This window comes from Podarcis pityusensis, assembly GCF_964106645.2.
Source record: "Podarcis pityusensis genome assembly, chromosome: 15".
NCBI lineage: Eukaryota > Metazoa > Chordata > Lepidosauria > Squamata > Lacertidae > Podarcis > Podarcis pityusensis.
The window spans coordinates 32,869,830-32,893,882 of NC_138040.1; the positions used below are offsets into that span (position 1 = coordinate 32,869,830).

The 24,053-nt window shown below is 44.0% G+C and overlaps 1 protein-coding gene across 1 annotated transcript; it reads right to left on the minus strand.

Annotated features, from left to right (window-relative positions):
* Positions 1–1,222: 1,222 nt before the first annotated feature.
* Positions 1,223–23,312, minus strand: DDX25 (DEAD-box helicase 25). Its single transcript, XM_080982445.1, has 13 exons — positions 22,876–23,312; positions 20,149–20,193; positions 19,088–19,148; positions 15,513–15,575; positions 14,980–15,115; positions 11,256–11,348; positions 10,482–10,584; positions 8,609–8,723; positions 6,495–6,672; positions 4,490–4,727; positions 2,727–2,889; positions 2,458–2,646; positions 1,223–1,513 (listed from the first exon to the last, which is right to left on the minus strand). Exons 1-13 carry the CDS (start codon positions 23,299–23,301, stop codon positions 1,452–1,454), a joined length of 1,872 nt encoding a protein of 623 aa, XP_080838571.1. The 5' UTR covers positions 23,302–23,312; the 3' UTR covers positions 1,223–1,451.
* Positions 23,313–24,053: the final 741 nt, after the last annotated feature.

The following is a 24,053-nucleotide window of genomic DNA, read 5'->3' on the forward strand; positions in this document are numbered from 1 at the left end:
AGTAGAATGTGTGCTTTTATTTAAAATGCATCTCTGGGTTATTTGTTGGGCAGAGGAATTCATTCTTTTTTTCCTTTCAAAATATAGTCCAGCCCCCCACAAGGTCTGAGGGACAGTGGACCAGCCCCCTGCTGAAAAAGTTTGCTGGCCCCTGTATTAGAATAAAGGTGAGGCAGATTCCCAAGGCAGCAGATGCTAAAAGTGAGCATGAAGGATGGGCAAGTGATTTGTACAAGCCATGGGCCTCCCCAGCACTAGCCAGCTGTCCTCTGTTGCCATGGAAGATGCTATTCTGTCCCCAGCACTGAAGATTCAACTGCTGGTGCAATTAGGCTGCCATATTAGGAAAGGAGCATCTTGTCTACCATATTCAGCAAAATGTCTTCAGCCGGCTGGGATGAACCTGCCTGCCTAATCTTCATACAGGCCGACTCAAGAGCAAGTCCCACCTTGCTGAATGAATGAAGTCTCTGGCCAAAGAAGCTTCCTGAGGGCTGCTGTCTTCAATTATGAGCCATGATCCAATTTATTCCCTTTTTGCTTTTGTGGATTTAGAATTGTCACTTTCCTGCCCTAGGCTCCGAAACTATGGTGGCAAGTGATCACTGAAACAAGCTGAAACCCTTGCCGAATTGCATATTTTAAGGGGCCTGGGATAGGAGCCACTTCTTCCTTCCTTCCTCCCTCCCTCTTTCTTTAATTTCTTCCTTCCTTCCTTCCATACATCACACATTTCTGAAGTCAAAACTGATTTGCCTAGGGCACAAAATTAAGTGAAAGGAGCCACTGACATCTAGAGGCTGGGAGCTTAATCACCAGTAATAATAAACTTGCTCATTCCGCTTTTACTGAAATATGGAAGTCTATTCACTTCATTAATCTTTAAATTTACCTCCGGTGACCCAAATTAATATTGCATATTGGGAAGCACTCAAGGAGTCCATTTTATTATACGCAAAGATCTGAGGACTTGGTATTACGAGAGCTACAGATTGAACTAGGGGATGGAATTATATCACATGCAGGCTGTATCTCTAAGTGAGAGCCCATTTCTCTCAAGTGAGATCACAAATCACAGCAGTTCATATCTATAACAGCGTCAATGGGCACATATGGGGCCTGGAGGCAGTGATAAAGGCACTCGGGGATAGCTCTTCCAAACACACAAGACATCTGATGTCTTAATAGTTGGTGCAAGCAAAAGAAAACCAAGGGAAAGTAATGAGTTTTGTTTTTTAATTATTATTATTCTGACAAAATATCAGCATCGTCTGAAAAATGGTTTAACATTACAGAACTCTCTAGGATGGGTAACCTGGGGCCCTCCAAACGTGCTCGACCCCAGCTCCCACCATCCTTTGCTCCTGGCCATGCAGGCTAGGGAAAATTGGGAGTTTGAGCCCAGCCGTATTCTGGAAAGCCACCATTTCCCCTTCAAGCCGTAGAAGAATTCAGTCGTCTATTTTTTCCAGTGCTTCCATATCCTCTGGATCGAGGCACTTGATGGTAGTTTCTGAAAAGGAAAGACATTTTTGCTAGGAGGAGGATCCCAATGCAGAAAGAAGGACTCAACCCTTCACAAGCCACTGGTCACAGGGAGGGCGACTACTACTCTGGGCCTGTTCTCCTCTCTGACTCGGTGGACGGAGAGATCAACAGATGCTTGTGATACGGCTGGGCCAACATTTTTAAAGGCAACCTTTGTCTGAGAAAATATCTGGTGTGGAAAGAAAAGGGCAACTCTGCAGAATTTTCTCCCAATATTCTCAACCCATGAAATTAGCCAGCTTGAGGAGTCATTTGGTTAGGGTGTTGGACCAGCACATTTCAGGCCCCCAAGCAGCTATGAAGCAATGTGAGCCTGCCTCCTAACCAAAGTGAAGCAGGACAGACACCATCTCGTGGTCTTTCCTGCCTCTCGCAAGGTTGTTGTGTGCAAAAAGGGGACAGCCATGTATGGTACCCTGTTATTGATTCCAGGCCGTATTTTTGTTTTAATGATACTGAATTATTTTTATATTGTACACTGCTGAAAGTATTTTTTTAATTATTAGTTTATAAATGCTTTTGAATAAATAAAAATGAATAACTACCTTAACCATCCTGAAGAAAAGGCATGTGATGCATGCAATAAAGAATTGGATCTTGTTAATACACGTATGTATCAAATGGTTAAAAATGTAGTTCTGTTGCTATGTTGAAAGTTTAATTATTTTAAAATGCTGTTATTTGTCTAGGCAATAGACCAAGTCATTTCTGGCAGGAAAAATGCCCAACTATAATTCAGCCTCTCTCTCTCTTTTCCACTGCTGTGCAACCTTTTTAATTCCCAATTATAGCTAATTCAGAGGCTAAAAGCCAGTGAGCATGTTTCTGAGCAGAGATTCAAACCCTGATTACCCTAACCCGATGTCTAACTTTCTGCACTATTAAGTCACATGAAAATATCATGCTCACTGAAGTGGTCTTGAATTGCATAGACAAGCGGTAGATTATGCCTTTCGACCATATTGAACGCCAGACCCTTCTTTCCAAAGCGACCTGCTCGGCCTATGCGGTGCAGGTAGGTCTCGTAGTCAGGTAGCCAGGGCGTCGTTGTAGGCAGGCTAAAGTTGACAACGATCGTGACCTGCTTCACGTCGATGCCTGCGAGGCGACACAAAACAAGGTCACTTCCTGCTGAATTAGCAAGTTCCCACCTCGCGTTTGCTCGTCCAAGTCATTACCTCTGGCGCAGACGTTGGTTGTGATGAGGACTTTATCTTTCCCATCGCGAAACCTCTGGATCACGTCTGCACGCTCTTCGACAGAGAGCTCCCCACTCAACAGGGATACTTGGTGCCCATCGTTCGACAGAGCCCAGTGAAGCCATTTGGCATTTTTACGAGTCTGCCAAAGGAACACAGGAAAAAAGAGACACACAAGGTCATGGCCTTCCCTGCAGTGACGCCAACATTTCTGTTCTGGCAGGTCCAGCTTTTAGGAATTTAGCCTTGAACCATTTATATTTATTATTACAGTGGTACCTTGGTTTATGAACTTAATCCGTTCCTGAAGTCCGTTCTTAAACCAAAGCATTCTTAAACCAAGGCGTGCTTTCCCACAGCAGCGGGGGACTCAATTTACAAATGTAACACACTCAACAGGAAGCAAAACATGTTCTGCTTCCAAGGCAAAGTTCACAAACCAAAACGCCTACTTCCGGGTTTGCAGTGTTCTTAATCCAAGTTGTTCATAAACTAAGCTGTTCTTAAACCAAGGTACCACTGTATTATTATTAGTTGAATTTATATACCGTCCTATACCCGGGGGTCTCAGGGCGGTTCACAGAATAAAATCAAGATATAAAACCACAAAATACATAATAAAAACCCAATAGTCCCCCACAAAAAAACACATTTTAAAAGGGCATAGGATGTAAATCAGATCAACCAAAGGCCTGGTTTAAAAGGAATGCTTTTTCCTGGTGCCTAAAAGTGTATAATGAAGGCACAAGGAGAATTTTTCTGGGGAGAGCATTCCACAGACGAGGAGCCACTGCAGAGAAGGCCCGTTCTTGTGTTGCCACCCTCTGGCCCTCTCGAGGTGGCGATACACGGAGGGCCTCAGAAGATGGTCTCAGGGTCCGGGTAGGTTCATATGGAAAGAGGCGGTCCTTAGAATCATAGAATCATAGAATCATAGAGCTGGAAGAGACCACAAGGGCCATCGAGTCCAACCCCCTGCCAAGCAGGAAACACCATCAGAGCACTCCTGACATATGGTTGTCAAGCCTCTGCTTAAAGACCTCCAAAGAAGGAGACTCCACCACACTCCTTGGCAGCAAATTCCACTGTTGAACAGCTCTTACTGTCAGGAAGTTCTTCCTAATGTTTAGGTGGAATCTTCTTTTCTTGTAGTTTGGATCCATTGCTCCGTGTCTGCTTCTCTGGAGCAGCAGAAAACAACCTTTCTCCCTCCTCTATGTGACATCCTTTTATATATTTGAACATGGCTATCATATCACCCCTTAACCTCCTCTTCTCCAGGCTAAACATGCCCAGCTCCCTTAGCCGTTCCTCATAAGGCATCGTTTCCAGGCCTTTGACCATTTTGGTTGCCCTCCTCTGGACACGTTCCTTGACGTATTGCAGTCCCGAGTCATTTACCCCCCGACTCTGGACCCCCCAAAGTACAGGTGGAGACCGTTTTGCACTAGTCCAGTTGAAGCATGGCTGCCGACGCAGTCCTTTTGGACCTGCAAGAGGGCGGGACAGGACTGGCTTACGTGTGCTGTGTCGACGGGCGCAGGGTCCAGGAATGAAGCCCTGCGCAAAATGGTCACCACCTGTAAATGACTAGTAACGCCGTATCTGACTAGTAAGACTGGGTTGGAAGTCAGAAATCTTCATCCCAAGACCATGGGCCCACCATTCCTCCTCACCCCATATATATTCTCAGGACGTTTTCTGGGGCCCCAGGTTACCTCGATGCTGCAAGGGCGCCTTACCTGACAAAAGATGATTGCTTGCCCGACTGTGATGCTGCCATAGATATTGCACAGGGCTTTATATTTGTCCTCCTTGTTCTCACACTCAAAGTAGTACTGCCTGATATTGTTCAGGGTCAGCTCCTCTCGGCGGAGCTTAATAACGTTGGGTTCGGGGACGATGCGCTGGGCAAAGAGCAGCACAGGGTCTTCAAAGGTGGCGGAAAAGAGAAGCATCTGACAACCGGGGTCTAAAGCTCTGGAAGGAAGAAAAACAAAAAGCAGCCAGCATTTCATTCTCAAGAGAAATCGTGGCCACGAATCTTTTGCCTCTTTATAAATCAGGTTTGAGGGACTTTGGGCCCTCCAGGTGTTGCCAAACTACAGCTCCCATCAGCCCCAGCATGCATGGCCAATGGGCAGGGACGATGGGAGTTCGGCAAACATCAGGCAGGCCAAAGATTGCCTACCTGTTAGAACTGAACTCACTGGGGAGCAGCTGCGGCCTAGCGATGCAGCCTGTGCTTTGCATGCAGAAGATATGAGGTTCAATCTTCAGGAAGGGTTGGGAAAGACTCCTGCCTGAAAGCCTTGAGGCCCACAGCTTAGTCAGCTGAGCTTCATGACCAACTGCCTGCCTTGCTAGAAGGCAGCATCTAACTAACCCTCTTCATTCTCACTTGTTACCAGGTAAGAGGGGAGACTTTGCAGTGTATTTCTACTCATTCCTAATAAGTAGGTTTACCTCTCAGTTTTCAACTAGAGAATTAAAATCAGCTATTTCTATATATATATAACACATGTAAGATACAGGCCAGATCCACATAAACACAAAACCAAAGCACCAGCCCCACTGAAAGATGCTTCTTCTAAGAGGGCAGTGATACGAATTTCTTGGGACTTGGGAGGAGGGGAAGGGAGCAGGCTCTGAGGTTGTCTTTGCCCGTCTGCCTCCCTCAAATTTCTCCCCTGGCACCATATTCCACAGACTCCGTTCCTAGATAGAAATATTTACAATTAATAAGGTCTTGATCGAACAACTCTCAGGCACTTCCATGAACCTGGAAAAAGACTGCCTGCCTATGCGTCTTCCATCCTGGTAACAGACCAATTATAAAAGCCAAATCACAGGGGGGGTTTTCCTTCTTAAATGTCCAGGTACATGGAGCTTTGCAGACACAAGGGGAAAACTGTCTGCCCAGGAGCTTACAGAACGGGGGAAGAACAGAGGAAGGGCAGAGGTGACTGTTTCAGTTGCAAATGCTTAGGGTTTGTTGAGAGGCATCCCAGGACACTAGGGGCAGGAAAGGAGGGACACCAGAATGCTTGAGAAAGGGCAAAGGCTTTGAGAGAGGAGTTGGATAAGCAGAGGACGCGTTAAGGAACATTATCAGGATATAAAAGCAGAAAGGGAAGCAGGGAGCCTTGTGAGGCTCTCAAGTCAGGGACAAGGAGCTTGTGTTGAGCAGACAGGGAGCCAGTGTAGGGACATGAGGATCAAATGATGAGACTGATTTGTGCAATGGTGGCATTGTACAGCTTCCATCGTATACTGAAGAAGCACCTCTTTACCTTGGCCTTTTTGACACCTGAGGTAAATATTTTAAGGTCCCACCCTATTCTTGTGGCAGTCATTGGTTTTAAACTGTTTTTAATATTGTATTTTTAAATTGTTGTAACCCACGCGGGGAACTTAGGCTGTTAATCTTCTGCACGTACAAGAAGAAAGGCGAGAATGCTATTGTTTCTACATGGCAGCAATATGACTGCACAAAAGCCCTTAGGTCTACATCTGAAGCCACTTTCGGCACAGACAAGTCTTCAATAGGGCATGCCTTCTCCAAAGTAATAATAAATTAGTGGAAAAGCAAGTTCTATCAATACAAATAAAGTGGTTAAAAACCTTCCCAGATGCTCCAACAGGGATGAGCAGGTCTAGAAAAGTTCTACATGCAGGACTTTCAGCAAGAAGTAAGTTACTTCTCCAACATCTGTCTTACTAAAAAACAAATAAAAATATGTTTACCTCTGAATTCGGACACTCTGGTCTGAGTAATTCTGTTTGTCGATCATGACGTCTGCTTCATCCAGCACACATACTTTGATCTTCTTTGGATTCAAAAGGTTTAGCTTGAAACACCAATCTAGCAGAGTTCCTGGGGTTCCAATTACTATCTGTTCTTCCACTACAGTCCCTCTTGGAACTGGGAGAGAGATTGAGTTACTTTTGCTATGTCAGCCAGTGCACGTTTGCTAAACTAAGATTTTGGGTTATTGCAATTAATTTTTGGAGAATAACAGCTGCTGTTTCCCCCCCTTGTTGTTATCACGGTGCTAGCCTTGGCCCCCCAACCTGCAGCTTGTTAACCACGTGCAACTGGGGGCGGGGGGACAAGTACACAGGTAAACAGTGTGTGTGTGGACGTTGTGTCCAGTGCAAGGATGCAAGATGCACTCCTGGCTCCTCGACACTTACAATAACAATAAGCACAAGAGCCAGGGCTAAATATATGAAACTGATGTTGAGATGCTTACTGCAATTGCACAAACTTGGCCTGAGGCTTAAATCAGAGACGGGGCTGTCCAACTACTAGTACTGTGCTCCTGGACGCTAGCTGGGGCTGATGGGAGTTGGAGTCCGACAAGAACTGGAAGGCCACAGGTGTCCCCCCTGCCCATTCCTGGCTTAAAGGATCTCCATCATTTTGCAGAAAACCAAGTGCCAAGAAGTAACATGGAGGTATATCTCCTGCAGTTCTTTCTCCACTTTACTTAAGCAGTAAAAGGTAAAGGAGCCCTGGATGGTTAAGTCCAGCCAAAGGCAACTATGGGGTTGTGGCGTTCATCTCGCTTTCAGACCAAGGGAGCCAGAGTTTGTCTGCAGACAGCTTTCCGGGTCATGTGGCCAGCAGGACTAAACCACTTCTGGTGCAACGGAACACCGTGCCGGAAACCAGAGCATACGGAAATACCGTTTACCTTCCTGCCACAGTGGTACCTATTTATCTGCTTGCACTGGCCTGCTTTCGAACTGCTAGGTTGGCAGGAGCTGGGACAGAGCAATGGGAGCTCACCCCATTGTGGGAATTTGAACCGCCGACCTTCCGACTGGCAAGCCCAAGAGGCTCAGTGGTTTAGACCACAGCGCCACCAGTGCCCCACTTAAGCAGTACATGCAAGCCGTAAACGAATGCCCTGTTAACGTGCCCAGCTGGAACACACTCTTCCAGGAAAAGCTCGCCGTAGGAGCAGAGAAACCAGGTTAAAAAATTTAGGGAGGGGCAAGAAGGAAGCACGCCGTTGAGTCTGGACACAGCAGCCAAGACAAGGGATAACCAGCATGATGCCATCCAAAAGTTGTTGGGGCTTCAACTTCCATCATCTGCTACAATGGCTGCGATCCATGAGGCTGATGGGTGCTACAGCCCAAACAACACCTGCAGGCAACAACACTGGCTACCCTGGTTTACACTCAATTCTAGAGTGGTGGTTGGAGGGAGGGAGCTATTTCATGGCATAAACATCTCGGTAAGTTAGAAATCTTTTTTTTTAACGGAGGAAGCAAAGTTAAAAGGTGGATACTTGGTTCACTGTTATGTACTGAGTTGAATTGGATCCAAAATACAGCAGTCTGATTGGTCCTAGAACAATAGGATTCAGAATGCAGCAGTCTGATTGGTCCTAGAATAGGATCCAGAATGCAGCAGTCTGATTGGTCCGCAGGAGCCACCCAATCCAGCTCCAGGTGGAAGTGAATCCACAACCTGACTGGCCTACAGGAGAATCCCGGAATTAGCCAATCACGTGGGGCCCATTGTGTAAATAATGTCTATAAAGCAGACAGTTTGGGGAAACTTCTATTCCTCGCTACTATGAGCTGAATAAAGAGCATGAAATCCACACTCGACTCTGAGTATATTTCATTCACCTAATGACAAAGGACTGCTACCAAAGATGGAAGCTGCCGCCGAATCTAATCTACGAAAGGCATGCAGTATTTAGTATGCATTTCACGGCATCAACAGCTTTGGGGGTGGGTGCTCTGTAACATCTGGATTTTAGAACAAAAGCACTTTCGACAAAAGCGTTAGGCAGCAAGACAAACGCAGGGGGGGAAAACGCATCAAGAGAGAGCCTTACGTCTGTTCCCTCGAATGGCAAACGCAACCTTTATGTTGACGCAAAACTTTCCCATCTTCTCAATCACTCGCCCCGTTTGCAATGCCAGCTCAAAGGTGGGAGACAAGCAGAGACACTTTGGGAGGAGGTAACAGAGGTAGAAGGAAACAGAAAGATGGAGGTCAGTTTAGCCTTCAGAAATGGTGCAGTGCTTCCCCAATATGACACGCAGGCCATGTTTCCTTTTCACTTTAGCATTAGGCTATTATTTATTAGACTATTTATTATTCTTCCCTTGTTCACCAAAGAGTCCCCAGCAGACTTGCAGAATATTTAAAACATAAATATGAATACATTGCAGCATAAAAACAGAACCAAACAACCCCCGTAACAGCCACAGGAAGGTTTTGGCAGCACATTAGCTACTTAACAATATCACCTTACAGCCTGCGGAGAAAGAGAAGCGTTTACCTGGCACTGAAAAGATGTGGAATAGATACAAATTGTGCATTTACTTTTTATGGGGCATCTACACAACACGGTAAAGCACTGCTCTCCTGTTTCCCTTAAGCTCCTATCTTTTCTCAAACTGCAGAAAATATTGTTTTTATTTTAAAAGGAAGGGACAATAAGTGCAATCGCCACCAGATATTGATCACCTCAATACTAGTCTTCTGTCTTTTTAAATAAAAGACCATGCTCCTTTAACTTCACAAACCTCCACCGTAACACTGTATGGCTGGCTTCATTTTAGCATATTCTTTTAAATCTATCTTTATGTTTGGGCTTCTTTGCCTGTTTTTTAAAAATGGAAGTATCTGCTCAATTAGCACCCACATGAAAAAGTGTTTTAGAGCAAACAGAAGTTCCGTTCAGTGCAAGTTTATCAACGTGTTAGTTTTTGTCTTGTACTTTTGAACGCTGAAGCAATCACACAATGGCACTGGGTTTTTTTGGTTTTTTAAGTGCATCAGCACAAATGTTAAAAGTGATTTTAAACAAATGAATCATGGGATTTTATTTTATTTTATTTTAAAAAAAACTTGGTTAAATGTCCCTTCCCTATGCAGTATGTCACAGCTATGAGCATGGATGAACACAGTGGGATGGTTGCTTGATGATTGTGCCAACCAGGGTGGATAAAAATCAATGGGTTTTTTTAAAAAAAAAGATTTTTCTTATTTAAATCGGATTTTTAAAATAAAATGGATACATATGCTATAATGTTATTGTTATTGTTTTAGTTAAATAAATTGTTGAAATTGTTATTAAGGAAATGATTATTTTTCCTCCTTCCAATAAGTACAGCAGAACAGTTGCCCAAATATAAACAGTTAACTTATTAAACCTCACAATAATTTCATAATTATCTACCACTGTATTTCTAATAGTATAACCAAATCAGTAATATTTGATATAACTGCAAAAACTACTCTGAAAAGTTATTATTCCAAAAATGAAACGTGGATGTAAATATTAAGATTATACCAGGAAGAATGAGTCTTTCTGTAAAAAAAGTGATTTAAATCAAGTCTTACTGACCAGTGATTTAAATTGTGATTTAGATCAATTTGATGTAAATAAAATCCACCCGGTGCCAACATTACTTTGTTACCATGTTGAGGCTTAATTCCACTTCTGCAAAATTAGTCTGTGTGTCAATTTTAAGGCAGTTTGCATCCGCCAGCCAGCTTCCAGGTTTTTAGGAAACTCTCAGCATTGAAAACGGCTACGCTTAGCCATTCTACGGAAGCAGTGGACCAGATGGAAAAGGCACAAACCCCAAGGAAGCAGCCCTTACTCAGGTTAATAGCAAAGATTTCGATTTCTTGTTGGCGTTAGTGAACTGAGGATGACTCTGCAGCCGGCGGCAATATCGCTGAGTTTATTTTACCTGTGGAAATCTGTCCTGTGGGTTCACTCTGCTCAGCATAGCCAGAACAAAAGCAGCTGTTTTGCCTGTCCCCGACTGACTTTGTGCTATAAGGTTTTGGGGTCTGAAACAGAGAATCAAGTTGGGATTAATGCAAAAAGACAACAATATTCCACCCGCATCCCTACACCTTAGAGACCAACTAAGTTTGTTATTGGTATGAGCTTTCGTGTGCACGCACACTTCTTCAGATACAACAAGGATACTTGAGAGGCACACAAAAGGCATAGTGGGAAGAACGTTTTACATAGAAGTATGGTTTAGCAAACCTTTGGGATTTGCTTTTCAGAGTGTTAATAATATTTTATACTTCAAGTTTCATTGGGAGAACGAGTCTTTTAAGCACATGAACTGGGAATAAGGAGGTTGAAAAGAACAGAAAACAGTGAGTGACAACCTTCTAAAGAACAGATCAACCAGAACAAAAAATTCTGATTTCAAAGGTGGTTGATAACCAGACTGAAAGGGTATCTTTATCCAGATTTTCATTTGATAACGGGATGCAAAAACTATTAGGCAACAGAATAGTAATCAGAGGGGAAATATCCCTTCCCTAAACCTGTGTGTCAGTTGGGGACAGAAGTTATGTTACCCATTCTATGTAGATGAAACTTCAGCGTCTACAAGAAATCTAACATGAATTAGCTCAACAGCTCGCTGGCTAATTGGCACAAGTGTGTCCCATGCTGGCTGCAACACAAAGAATATCTTTCAATTTGTTTGAAACGAACTCACGGGTCAGCTAACATCATTGGAAGTGCTGTTTCTTGAATCTTGGAAGGTCTGTTAAAGCCCATGGCGTAGATGCCTTGCAAGAGTTCATCCTTCCTGTTAAAATGAGAATAAAAGTGAACAGTTTTACATGTAAGCAGCTCAGGTACTTCTGAGTGAAACTGGAGGATGCTAGCAGTCTGGTAAATAAGATCCCCTAACCTCCATGTACTGCTTGGGACTTTAAAAGGAATAGCCATCGTGATTTTAGAGATTCAAGAGTTGCCATAACTGAGAAATTTGGATAGATGGCGGAACACGTTGCAAATCGCTAGGCTCATTTTCACACAAAATGACGTCAAGATAAAGAATACGATTTGGACTTGAACCAATAGATTTGGGCGGTAGCAAAATGAAAAGCCCTGAAAACCAGAATAACAGCCTGCTACAAAGATGTTGCATTCCCATCAACCATTTCTAAGAGGAGTCAGCTACTGCAAAAAGTGGCTTATCACTAACAGAAAGAGAGGCCCATAGAACAGCATATTGCAGGTCTATCCCAACATTTCTTAAGTATTAGGAGTGTAATTTACTTCTTTTCCCCCCCAAAAAATTATTGGCTTTCCAAATTTATAACAAACATAAACAAACAAACATAAATCCTAACTGTAATAATTCCACTTTTGTTAACATTATTAGGTGACCTCCTCGAATCCCCTGGCTGAGTTTCAATGTATATCATTGTAACAGTTCTCCAAAACTAATTTCTCATAAACTTTACTTAGTCGAGTAACATCTTTCTTTCTTTTCATATTAACTTTAAACATAATATTCTATAACATCACATATTTAAATCCTAAGCCAATCTGGTACTTGCAAGTATTTCTATTTAAGTTATCTTAGCATATTTAGCTAAATAGTCTTTGAATTTCATCCATTCCTCCTGGTACTCCTCCTCCTTCTGTTCGCGGACTCTTCCGGTCAGGTCGGCTAGCTCCCAAAAGTCCATCATCTGGAGTGTAATTTTCAGACCCACCATTCTCAAACTTTCCCTTGTCTAACATAAGCATTGGTTATCAGAATATATTCTTCAATAATGTATTTTCTGTAGCTCAGTAGTACAGCACATGCAAGCAGAAGGTCAATCCCTAGCTTCTGCAGGCAGGGGAGAGACTTCGACCTGAAACCCTGGAGAGCTGCTGCCAAGTCAGTGTAGACATTACTGAGCCAGATGGACCAGTGTAATTTGGTCCGATTCAGTATAAGGCAGCTTCCTGTGAAATTACAGTGGTGCCTCGCAAGACGAAATTAATTCGTTCCGCGAGTTTTGTCGTCTTGCGATTTTTTTCGTCTTGCGAAGCACGGTGTCGGGAAAGTTTTGGAAAAGCTTCAAAAATCACCAAAGTCTTTAAAAACCTCAAAAAAGGCTACCACACCGCATTCTATGAGTTGCTCCTCGAAGTCAAGTCGCAACTGTATTAACGGTGTTAAGAAAAAGGAAACAAACTTGCAAGACGTTTCCGTCTTGCGAAGCAAGCCCATAGGGAAAATCGTCTTGCGAAGCAGCTCAAAAAACAAAAAACCCTTTCGTCTAGCGAGTTTTTTGTCTTGCGAGGCATTCGTCTTGCGAGGTACCACTGTACTGGTTTGAAAGGCGTCAGCCCCAGCCACTCTGTTGTGTTTTTACAGGGCCTCTCCTCCTTCCGGAGGGGTGGTGTTGTGGGCGGGACGCGATTCCCATGTCACGCCGGGGTCATTATGCCCCCTGTCCCACTCACATGGCTGGAGCGCCACGCCCCCGGTTAAACACCCAACCAGGCGGCTTGGTGGGTGCATGGTTTGCTGTTCAAGATGCACCAGCCATTCCGCCCATTTCTTCACCTTTTCGCCGCGAGTCACCCACCCACCACTCCCTTAGGGCTTAGCTTTTCTCTTGACCTTGCTATGGACCTATGGTTGGTCACCCAGGTTGCCCACGGGGGCTGGTAGGAATTTTTTCCAACTGGCAAATTGGCACCTGCCTTTTGGTTTTTTTTCGCCTACCTCGTAGCAACCGTCACAACTTTCTTGGTATTTGGCAGTTAGGCATTGGAATGTGTTGTTGGTGTGTGGAAGGGCAAGGTGTAGCCATCGCCTAACCCTTCAAATTTGGGTATTTCGTTAAAGGAATCCGGCGGTCGTGGATCCTGTCCAATGCCTGTGTGGCGGGGGGCCATGGCACGACCCTTGGTGACATCAGGGAAGAGCTTATAGTTGTATTAGCATCAACAGGATCCCCTACTGGTGGTTAACCCCAGTCAGACTCACCCCTCTCCAAGTGGGTGGAGTCAAAATTTGCTGTTGGTCCAATACCTAAGCCAATACCTCTCACTTGCTCTAATCAATAAAGTTGTGGCCTTTTCTAGCCCATTAACCTTATACACTGTGTCCACGTGCCTTTATTCCTCTAAGCGGAGGTCGGGTCCTCAAACCACAATCTACGACTTGTGCCTCGGACCAGAACACACCTAAATATTTCTTTCTTTTTTTTAAATTAATATTTATTAAAGTTTCAGAGATAATAAAATCACATTAATAAACAAGAAAATTTTTAACAAAAACAGAGAAAAATACACCATACAAAATACAAAATAGAAAAAAGTAAAAAAAGAAAAAAGGAAAAAAAGGAAAAAAACAGTTAAAAATAGTTCCGTCTTTTCATAACTTCTTTTACATTTACTTGTTTCCCGGACTTCCTCATACCTCCCTCTTTTGTATTCCAATTCAGTTTGTAAGCCCAGCAATTTCTTTCCCTCCTTTTTAATTCCAATCCTAAATCTTAATATATTATGACATTAGATTTTTACCTATTTAGAACCAATTTTTCCATTTCTCTTAACCTTTTTAATCCTAATCCTTAATCTTGATATATTTATAGCTTTAAAACCTGTACAGCTAGGAGCCACTTAACTTCAATCCATCATCACTCTAACATTCATTAATTTTGCAATGTTTCTGTAAATAATATTTAAATTTCTTCCAATCTTCTTCCACCAACTCTTCTCCCTGGTCTCGGATTCTGCCAGTCATTTCCGCCAGTTCCATATAGTCCATCACCTTCATCTGCCATTCTTCCAGAGTGGGTAGATCTTGTGTCTTCCAATACTTTGCAATGAGTATTCTTGCTGCTGTTGTAGCATACATAAAGAAAGTTCTGTCCTTTTTTAACACCGATTGCCCGACTATGCCCAGGAGAAAGGCCTCTGGTTTCTTCAAGAAGGTATATTTAAATACCTTTTTTAATTCATTATATATCATCTCCCAGAAAGCCTTAATCTTTGGGCACGTCCACCAAAGGTGGAACACACCTAAATATTTCCCCAAGGCTACAATCCTGAAAAAGTCAACAGAGCTATAAGGAAGGATAAGAAGTGCTATGGAAGCAAATGGTGCTCTGAAACCAAGAGCAACGTCAATAGGAACAGAAGGCAATGGACTCCTACTGAAATGCAGCACGTTAGGTTCATAAATCAAACGAGCTTTTGCGAAATGCAGGATCTGAACCTGAGCTCTGGGTAATGCAAAACCCATAATAAGCACCAGACCACAGGATGGATGAGCACTTTCTGGTAAGCAGGCATGGGCTGATTCAGTTTCTGATATATATAATTATCCATTTCAAGTAGACCCACAGCCCGGAGAAGAGCAGTCACTGAATGAACAAAACTTACGAACAAAATGCAAACGTCAATTGATTCTAGATACTCACAAATGCAGTTCCTCAAAGGTTTTCACGGAAAACAGCGGTGAGCTGGGATCACGCTGCAAAACCTCTACGTGATGGTAGGACTCCACTAGAGATTTTCTAATCAGCTTGTTTAAGAGAGAAGTTTCTGCTGCAGGTACTGTGTTGCGTGAAGAAAAAATGCACCAGTTATGTATTTACTAAATTTACACAGTATAAATTTAATATACTGTATAGTTTATTAATACAGGCAACCCATAAAGCTGACAACATTTAATATGAAAACAATAAAAAATAAAGAGAGACATAGAGGGCTTATGCAACTGAATGCCCCTCCAGTCACAAAAATCCCTGCAGGCAGAGAGCTAGCATGTCAGGAAGAAAGCCTCTAACTTAGCCTTCTTCCTTACACATTTCTAAAGGCAGTGAGACGTTTGGGGGTATTTTTGGTACAGAGGAATACTCAATCATGTGTCTCCCTACAAGCAGTCGGAAGCTCAGGGTTACTACCACAATTTTTAACAAGGGCGACAGCTAGTAGCTGCCTGTCATCTTACCTCGGTCACAATCATCATCCTCAAACTTTTTGATATCTGCATCGCTCTTCCCTTCGCTGCTCTCTTTAAAAAAGTTTTCAGAACGTTAGACAATTGGCCTACATGTTTTTAATTAAAGGTACCACAAACTAGCGCCTTGCAGAAAATATAGCAAAGAAACATTCCAAGTCACAAGTGCATATAGCTAGCTGGCTAAAAGTTTGCCTTATCAGACAACACGCATCATATCAGAACTTTGGGGGCGGCCCGTGTTTACTTAGCCCCAAAATGGAAAACGAGCGAGGTCCCAACTAAAGTAATGTTACCAGATGTCACCGCTTCCCGGGGACAGTCCCCGGATTTACAAATCAGTCCCCATACAAAATCCTATCATTCCTACTGAAGTTGAAACGTGCCCCCGGATTCATTCAAAAAAATCTGGTAACCTTAAACTAAAGAAGAATGGCAATTTAAACCGATGTGATATGCGCAGCTTGCAGACCTAATGTATAGAATAAGAGAACAAGAAGAACATTTGTTGAAAGAAGATTGGAAAATATTTATTGAATATATGGGGAGGGGAATTGTGCACGCTTGAAAACGTTGGCAGCATTAAGATAAATTCAACAGTGTAAATAAGTTTCGATGGAAGTAATAATGGAATACTGAATGGCTTAGTTTATGTAAAATATGCAGGGATTTCTGCTATGTAAAATGAACCATGGAAAAAGAAGGAAAGTCATGGATATTTTAAGGTTGTATAAATGAATAGTCTAATTAGTAAAACAGAAAATTTAATTACAGTGATACCTCGGGTTAAGAATTTAATTTGTTCTGGAAGTCCGTTCTTAACCTGAAACTGTTCTTAACCTGAGGTACCACTTTAGCTAATGGGGCCTCCCGCTGCCGCCATGCGATTTCTGTTCTCATCCTGAAGCAAAGTTCTTAACCAGAGCTACTGTTTCTGGGTTAGCGGAGTCTGTAACCTATAGCCCGAGGTACCACTGTGTGTGTGTGTGTGTGTGTGCGCGCACGCGCACACACACAAACATACATATATATAGATAGATAGATACACACACACACACACACACACACACACAGGTACCTCTGGATGTGAACAGGATCCGTTCCAGAGCCCCGTTCACATCCTGAAGCGAACGCAACCAGCGTCCGCACGTGTCGCAATTCACCACTTCCTCGCATGCACGTGATGTAATTTTGAGCGTCTGAGCATGCATGAGTGGTGAAACCCGGAAGTAATGCACTCCATTACTTCCGGGTCGCCGCAGAGCGTAACCTGAAAAAGCTCAACCTGAAGCACATTTAACCCGAGGAATGACTGTATACACACACACAGAGTACTTTTTTTCTGTGGGGACACAGGGGATGCATATCCCAAACACAGTGAATCGTCAGTTCCATTGCTACCCCCGGTGGCGGCCTTCTGTCCATTTACTGTATTTATTTTCCCCCAATTTGAACTATAAAATGATTTTTCTTGAGTCAAAATGAGAGTACCCCTAAACATTTTTAATTTTTTGAGGTAAAAAAGCACTGTGTGTGTGTGTGTGTGAGAGAGAGAGAGAGAGAGAGAGAGAGAGAGAACTTTGGGGATGCTTTTGCATTGCGGGCAGAGATGCAGAGCTGAAGTGAAGCATGCTGCAGCCTCTGCCTTTGGTCCCATTTATTAGGCAGAGAAGGAACAGCTGCAGGGAGCTTCCTTTCCTCCCATGAAGAAACATTTTGCCTCACCTAACAATTGCCCTAGGGCTGCAGAAGCAAGGGGACAGGACCATCTGGCCCTACCTATTGGTCAAAGGAACTCGAGGCATCACCTGCTACCCAAGCCCCATCACCACAAAGGGGAGGTCAGGCTAGGCTGAACGAGACACAAAATGTCTGCTTATAGGTAAGGGATGGCTTGTCAATTTCAGATCCTCTCCTTTTCCCATTTCTTTTCCAGTTCTCAGTATTAGTGCATCAGCTTGTGATTTTTTAAGTCCTAGTGAAAATTCAAAAGCCCTTTAGTGCATTTTTCTCTAGTTATGCATTTTTATATTATTTTCACTACTGTACTATTTTTTTCGGGAGGTTTTTAAGCAGATGGCCATCTGACATGGATGCTTTAGCTGAGATCCCTGCATTGCAGGGGGTTGGACTAGATGACCCTCAGGGTCCCTTCCATGATTATTTATTTATTTGCTTGCATGCACTCTCCCCTAATATAAACATTTTTGCACACATTCTCTGGAGAACTGGAGCAGTGCACATTTTGAAGGATAGCAGTGTTTGGCTTCACGTATTTGCTTCGAGAAGTGCAAATTAGCTACAATTGCATTAAAATTCCAACCAAACCAAATTCCTCCTCCTCCATCCCTACTTATGGTTCACCACTTGGGTCTGGCCTTGAAAAAAATTGTCTCCACCATCTACCTTTGTGGGAATGCTGTCGATACTAGGAGAGGATATATTGATTTAATAGTATCCTTACTAACTCACGCGTGTGAGCCAGCAGCAGAGTGTATTCCCCAATATATAGCAGGAAGCTAGTTGGTAGATTCGTTTGAATCTCTTTACTTAAGCAATCCAATCTGGCTTTGTTCAGATTGGAGTACAGTGGATGCTCGGGTTGCGAATGTGATCCGTGTGGGATGCACGTTCGCAATCCGCAGCGTTCGCAACCCAGTGGTGCGTCTGCACACGCACATGTTGCGATTCGGCGCTTCTGCGCATGCACGACTGCCGACACCCGGAAGTAACCTGTTTCAGTACTTCCGGGTTTCGTAATCTAAAAAAACGCAACCTGAAGCATCTGTAACCCGAGGTATGACTGTATATTCCTGGTAATGCTCCAGCCCAGGTGCAACAGGAAGTTCAACTGGCTGAATCAAAATCCCCCTGCCTGTGTCCACTCTAGGCAAACAGGAAGTGTTGTACTTGACTGCTTACGTTACATCCCACAACCTTTGCCCTCAACTTCCCTTCGTTTGTGTGCCATGTCCTATTTTTAAAAAAACCAGATGACAAGCTATGTCACTTTTTTGAGGTGATCTGCTCTGGGAGACAAATGTCTGAGAAGCGGAACATAGAAAATAAACATACAGTGGTACCTCAGGTTACAGACGCTTCAGGTTACAGACGCTTCAGGTTACAGACTCCGCTAACCCAGAAATAGTACCTCGGGTTAAGAACTTTGCTTCAGGATGAGAACAGAAATTGTGCTCTGGTGGCGTGGCAGCAGTGGGAGGCCCCATTAGCTAAAGTGGTACCTCAGGTTAAGAACAGTTTCAGGTTAAGAACGGACCTCCAGTACGAATTAAGTTCTTAACCCGAGGTACCACTGTATAACATTCTGGACAATGTGCTTAAAAATCTGTATCAAGAAACATACCTTCCTTTCTCTTACAATGAGTGATGGTAGGCTCTTTGACTTTAAGGTAACATCCACACTCTCTCCAATGTGATATGTTTCAGGAGATGCTACCAGGAGCATCATACTTAAATTTGTGGCCAAAGATTCAGGGCAGGTAAGATCAGAAAACAAACCTGTTGCGCTAAGCATGCAAGCAAAGCACCCTCAAGGATCTCCTTACCTGAAACAGGGCGATGCGGAAAACACCCAAGATTTTTCACGCAGGATAACGATCTATTCAGCTAGCAGAAGGAATGGTTACAAGCATGAGCCAAAAGGATCACAAGCTTTTTGAGACTCTTTGGTCTAGCACAGCCAACCTGTGACACGCCCAGGCAAGGCACACACATGAAAAATTAAGGGTGGGTCACAACATATGGCTTTTTAAAAAAATAATTTGGAGTATTGCAAAGGAAACTTGTGGAGGAAATAGTGAAATGGGGGAAAGGCAACAAGGGAAAGGTTAAGGAGGTGCAGGAGGAATGTGAGAAATAAAAGGTCTTGGGCAACAGAGACAATATTAATTAAATTTACATTTTAGTCAGTTTTAAAATAATACAATCAAAGCCTCTAAAAGCAGTTAAAAATAGCCTTCTCAAACAGTTTAAAACTTCTAAAAGTTTCTAGATTAAGGTGTGGGAAGGAATTGATGGTTAGAGCTCAGCTGGTTAGAGTGTGGTGCTGATAATCTTAAGGACGCTGGTGTGATCCCTATATGGGCCTGCATATTCCTGCATTGCAAGGGATTAGAGTGGATGACCCTTGCCATCCCTTCCAACTCTACAATTCTGTGATACTAAAAGGTAAAGGTACTCCTGACCATTAGGTCCAGTCGCGGACGACTCAGGGGTTGCGCGCTCATCTCACTCTATAGGCTGAGGGAGCCGGCGTTTGTCCACAGACAGCTTCCAGGTCATGTGGCCAGCATGACTAAGCCGCTTCTGGCGAACCAGAGCAGCGCATGGAAACGCCGTTTACCTTCCCACCGGAGCGGTACCTATTAATCTACTTGCACTTTTGAAGTGCTTTCAAACTGCTAGGTGGGCAGGAGCTGGGACCGAACAATGGGAGCTCACCCCGTCGCGGGGATTCGAACCGCCGACCTTCTGATCGGCAAGTCCTAGACTCTGTGGTTTAGACCACAGCGCCACCCACGTCCCAATGATACTACAACTGCGTCTGTGATACTAGAGGCAAGCTAAAGAAAAGACTGGGCCAGAGGGGCTGCAAATACCCACTTACTTGGGGATGATCTCCACGGGCCTCCGTGAGGACTTCTCTGGGCGACTTGCAAAGCAAAAGATCGAAATAAACAGTAAAAACTACAGCAAACTCGTCACATGTTAACAGATCATTTCAGTGCCATTTAAAACATTAGAGGAGAGGGGGGAGAGAAAGAAATAAGCCCGCCAAACGCAACAAGGGGGGGTAACAAGCAAGTCTGAAATGTGTTTGTTTGCCTTAGCTATGATGATTTATAAATGTACAGTGGCAGTTTGGAACTCAAACGGCTAGGCTCCCGAACAAATCGGCTCCCAAACGCAGCAAACCCAGGAGTGAGTGTTCTGGTTTGCAAACCTTTTTCGGAAGCCGAACATCCAACGCAGCTTCCGATTGAATGCAGGAAGCTCCTGCAGCCAAGCGGAAGCCGCGCCTTGGTTTTCGAACCGTTTTGGGAGTCGAACGGACTCCCTGAACAGATTAAGTTCAAGAACGAATGTACCACTGTATTTGATATATTATTTTGTGCTGCCAAATAATTCCCATCACTGCCCCCCACCCAAGGCAGGATATAAATAAAATAAAGTGAATAAAAAAACTGTGGCAAATCTTTAATAATAATAATAATAATAATAATAATAATATTTTTTATTTATACCCCGCCCTCCCCAGCCAAGGCCAGGCTCAGGGCGGCTAACAAGCAATAATAAAATTAAGTTGAATGAATACAATTTAAAAACAACATTAAAATATTGAAACATTAAAATATTAAAATGTAGCCTCATTGCAGGAGGAGAAAGGAGAAGAAAAAAGAAAGAGGGAGAGGGAATCAAATTGGCTCCAAGCCAAAGACCAGACGGAACAACTCTGTCTTACAGGCTCTGCAGAAAGAAATCAGATCCCGCAGGGCCCTGGTCTCATGAGACAGAGCGTTCCACCAGGCCGGAGCCAGTGTTGAAAAGGCCCTGGCTCTGGTTGAAGCCAATCTAACTTCCTTAGGGCCCGGGACCACTAGGGTGTTGCTATTTATGGACCTTGAGGCTCTCCGTGGGGCATACTTCTTTTAAAGAGAAGTACAGTAAGGTGGGTGGGGTGGAAGAACCGACAAAACAGGCATTATAAAGGCTAGGCTAGGAGAATAAGGGGTGGGAGTTTCATGGAGCCAGTATGATGCAGCAGTCAAAGTGCTGGTGGTGACCGGGGTTCAAATCAGCACACAGCCATGGAGCTCATTGTGGGCCCTTGGAGCAGCCACTGTCTCTTGGTCTATATCCTAGCTTACTGAGGTTTCGTGAGGCTAAAATAGGAAAACCATGTAATATAATAATAATAATAATAATAATAATAATAATTTATTATTTATACCCCAGCCACTCTGGGCGGCTTCCAACAGAACACTAAAATACAATAACCTATTAAACATTAAAAGCTTCCCTAAACATCACCTTGAGCTCTTTGGGCGAAAAGGTATGATATAAATGCAATAAATGATAGGTTAGTCCAGGAGTAAGCAACCTTTTTCAGCCGTGGGCCGGTCAACTGTCCCTCAGACCATGTGGGGGGCCAGACTATATTTTGGGGGGGAAATGAACGAATTCCTATGCCCCACAAATAACCAGGAGGTGCATTTTAAATAAAAGGACACATTCTACTCATGATTTCCGGACCGTCTGTGGGCTGGATTGAGAAGGCATTTGGGCCGGATCCAGCCCACAGCCCTTAGGTTGCCTAACCCTGGGTTAGTCAGTAGCTACTGATCAGCATAGCCAAGTCAAGTCTTCAGAGATAACAAGCAGTAGCTAGGAAGCAAACAGCAGAATTACTGACTTCCATGGGTTTCTGGTTGCAAATCCTCCAACATTTCCCCGATGAAAATAGAGATGTCCTATTATTATTATAAATAATAATACTTTTATTATTTATACCCCACCCATTGCCCCAGACACTCTGGGCTGCTTTCAACACATATAAAAACCTAATAAAACATTAAAGAACTTCCCTATACAGGGCTGCCTTCAGATGTCTTCTAAAGGTTGTAGTTACTTATCTCCTTAGCTCAGGGGTCACATAACTGAGTCGATGCATGGGGGGGGGAGGGAGTGATGCTGGGCTGGGTGCTAAAAGTCCTTTACCTTTATTTTACACACACATATGGGTTATATTCTGCCTTCTAGGACAAATGCCCTTCCAGGTCAGTGTCCAAAACCAGACATCTGATATATAATGCCAACAACTTCAAACTGGAAGAAAGGGCCATAGTTCAGTGGTAGAGCAGGTAAAGCTAGGAATGTCCCCTGCCTGAAACCCTGGAGCATGCTGCCAGTCAGTGTAGACAATACTGAGGTATGTGTGCAAATGACCTGAGCTAATGACACAGGGCAGCTACGCCTGTCCCTAAAAACCTGCAAATTGAGATGGCCCTTATGGCCTGACCCTGCAACAAGAGCTCTTTGTGGGAGCTAGCAGGAAGCACAGCCTTAACTTGTGCGGAAATAATTTTTAGAAAGGGACCTTCGAGCGTGTGCAGAGAGCCCTCTTCGTTCTCTGCAGCAAACCAGCCCCTATATAAAACTGGAGGTCAGCTTTGGCTTCCATCTCCAGCAAGCATGGAGGGAGGACTGAGGGGCAGAACACGCAAAAAAAGGCGGAGGGGGGAGAAGGAGGGCTCGAAGACGCTGTTAGACAAGCTGTTAAGAAAGAGAACTTAAAAAGGAATTCAAGGCGCTAGTCCCTGGCGTCTTCCCTTACTTTCTGAGGCAGAGATTCGGCGACCCCGCGGGAACTCGCTTCCTGCCCCTTCCCCAAGCTGCTCCGCCTCGGCCACATCTCGCCCAGCCGCCGTTCTGCCCACTGGTCCATCCACCCGCCGGGCAAGCTCAACACGCCGGCCGTGCGAGGCGTCGCCGCAGCAGCACGAGGCCCTGAGACGCGGGAGCCTCGCGTGAAGGCAGGGAAAGGGGCGGGGGCGATGGGAAACTGGTGAATATTTATACCCGGCGGGGCGGGGCCGGGGTTGCCATGGAGACAGGGAAAGTGAGAAGGCGGAGGAGAAACGGGCGTTCGAAGGGGGTCGTTTGACGTGCCCGCGGGCGTTCTAGAACGCCCGCGCGTCCGTTTGATCTCTGCTCCGAGGCGGGGCTCTCTAGTCAGGTTAGAGACGTGTTTTAAAGACATATTCGCACTTCTTTGCGTGTAGGTTCCCTCCCCGCCCCATGGAGCTTCAGTGGGATGTATTTTTTGTGGTTTTATAATAAATAATAATGAAGAATTTATTTATACCCCGTTTCCCCAGCTACTCTGGGCGGCTCCCAACAGAATATTAATGCGATAAAAACAAAAAACCTCCCTAAACAGGGCCGCCTTCGGATGTCTTCTAAAAGTCAGATACAGGTGAAACTCAAAAAACTAGAATATCGTGGAAAAGTTCATTTATTTCAGTAAATCAGCTTAAAAGGTGAAACTAATATATGGGATTTTGAGCAAACTGCGGGAGGCAGTGGAAGACAGGAGTGCCTGGCATGCTCTGGTCCATGGGGTCACGAAGAGTCGGACACGACTAAACAACAACAACATATGGGATAGACTCATGACATGCAATGTGAGATATGTCAAGCCTTTATTTGTTATAATTGTGATTATTATGGCGTACAGCTGATGAAAACCCCAAATTAACAATCTCAGAAAATTAGAATATTAAATGAAATTAGCAAAACAAGGATTGGAAATATAGAAATAGCGGACCTCTGAGAAGTAGAAGCATGCACATGTACTCAGTACTTGGTTTGGGCCCCTTTTGCATCAATTACTGCCTCAATGCGGTGTGGCATGGATGCTATCAGCCTGTGGCACTGCTGAGGTGTTATGGAAGACCAGGATGCTTCAATAGCAGCCTTCAGCTCTTCTGCATTGCTCGGTCTCATGTCTCT

Coding starts and splice junctions, on each gene's coding strand:
- DDX25 (XM_080982445.1), bottom strand. CDS start 23,301: ATGTCTTTAAAACACGTCTCTAACCTGACTAGAGAGCCCCGCCTCGGA. Junction 19,149..20,148: donor CCCGTGGAGATCATCCCCAA/GTAAGTGGGTAT, acceptor TCCTTCTGCTAG/CTGAATAGATCGTTATCCTG. Junction 11,349..14,979: donor ACCTTTGAGGAACTGCATTT/GTGAGTATCTAG, acceptor TCATTTTAACAG/GAAGGATGAACTCTTGCAAG.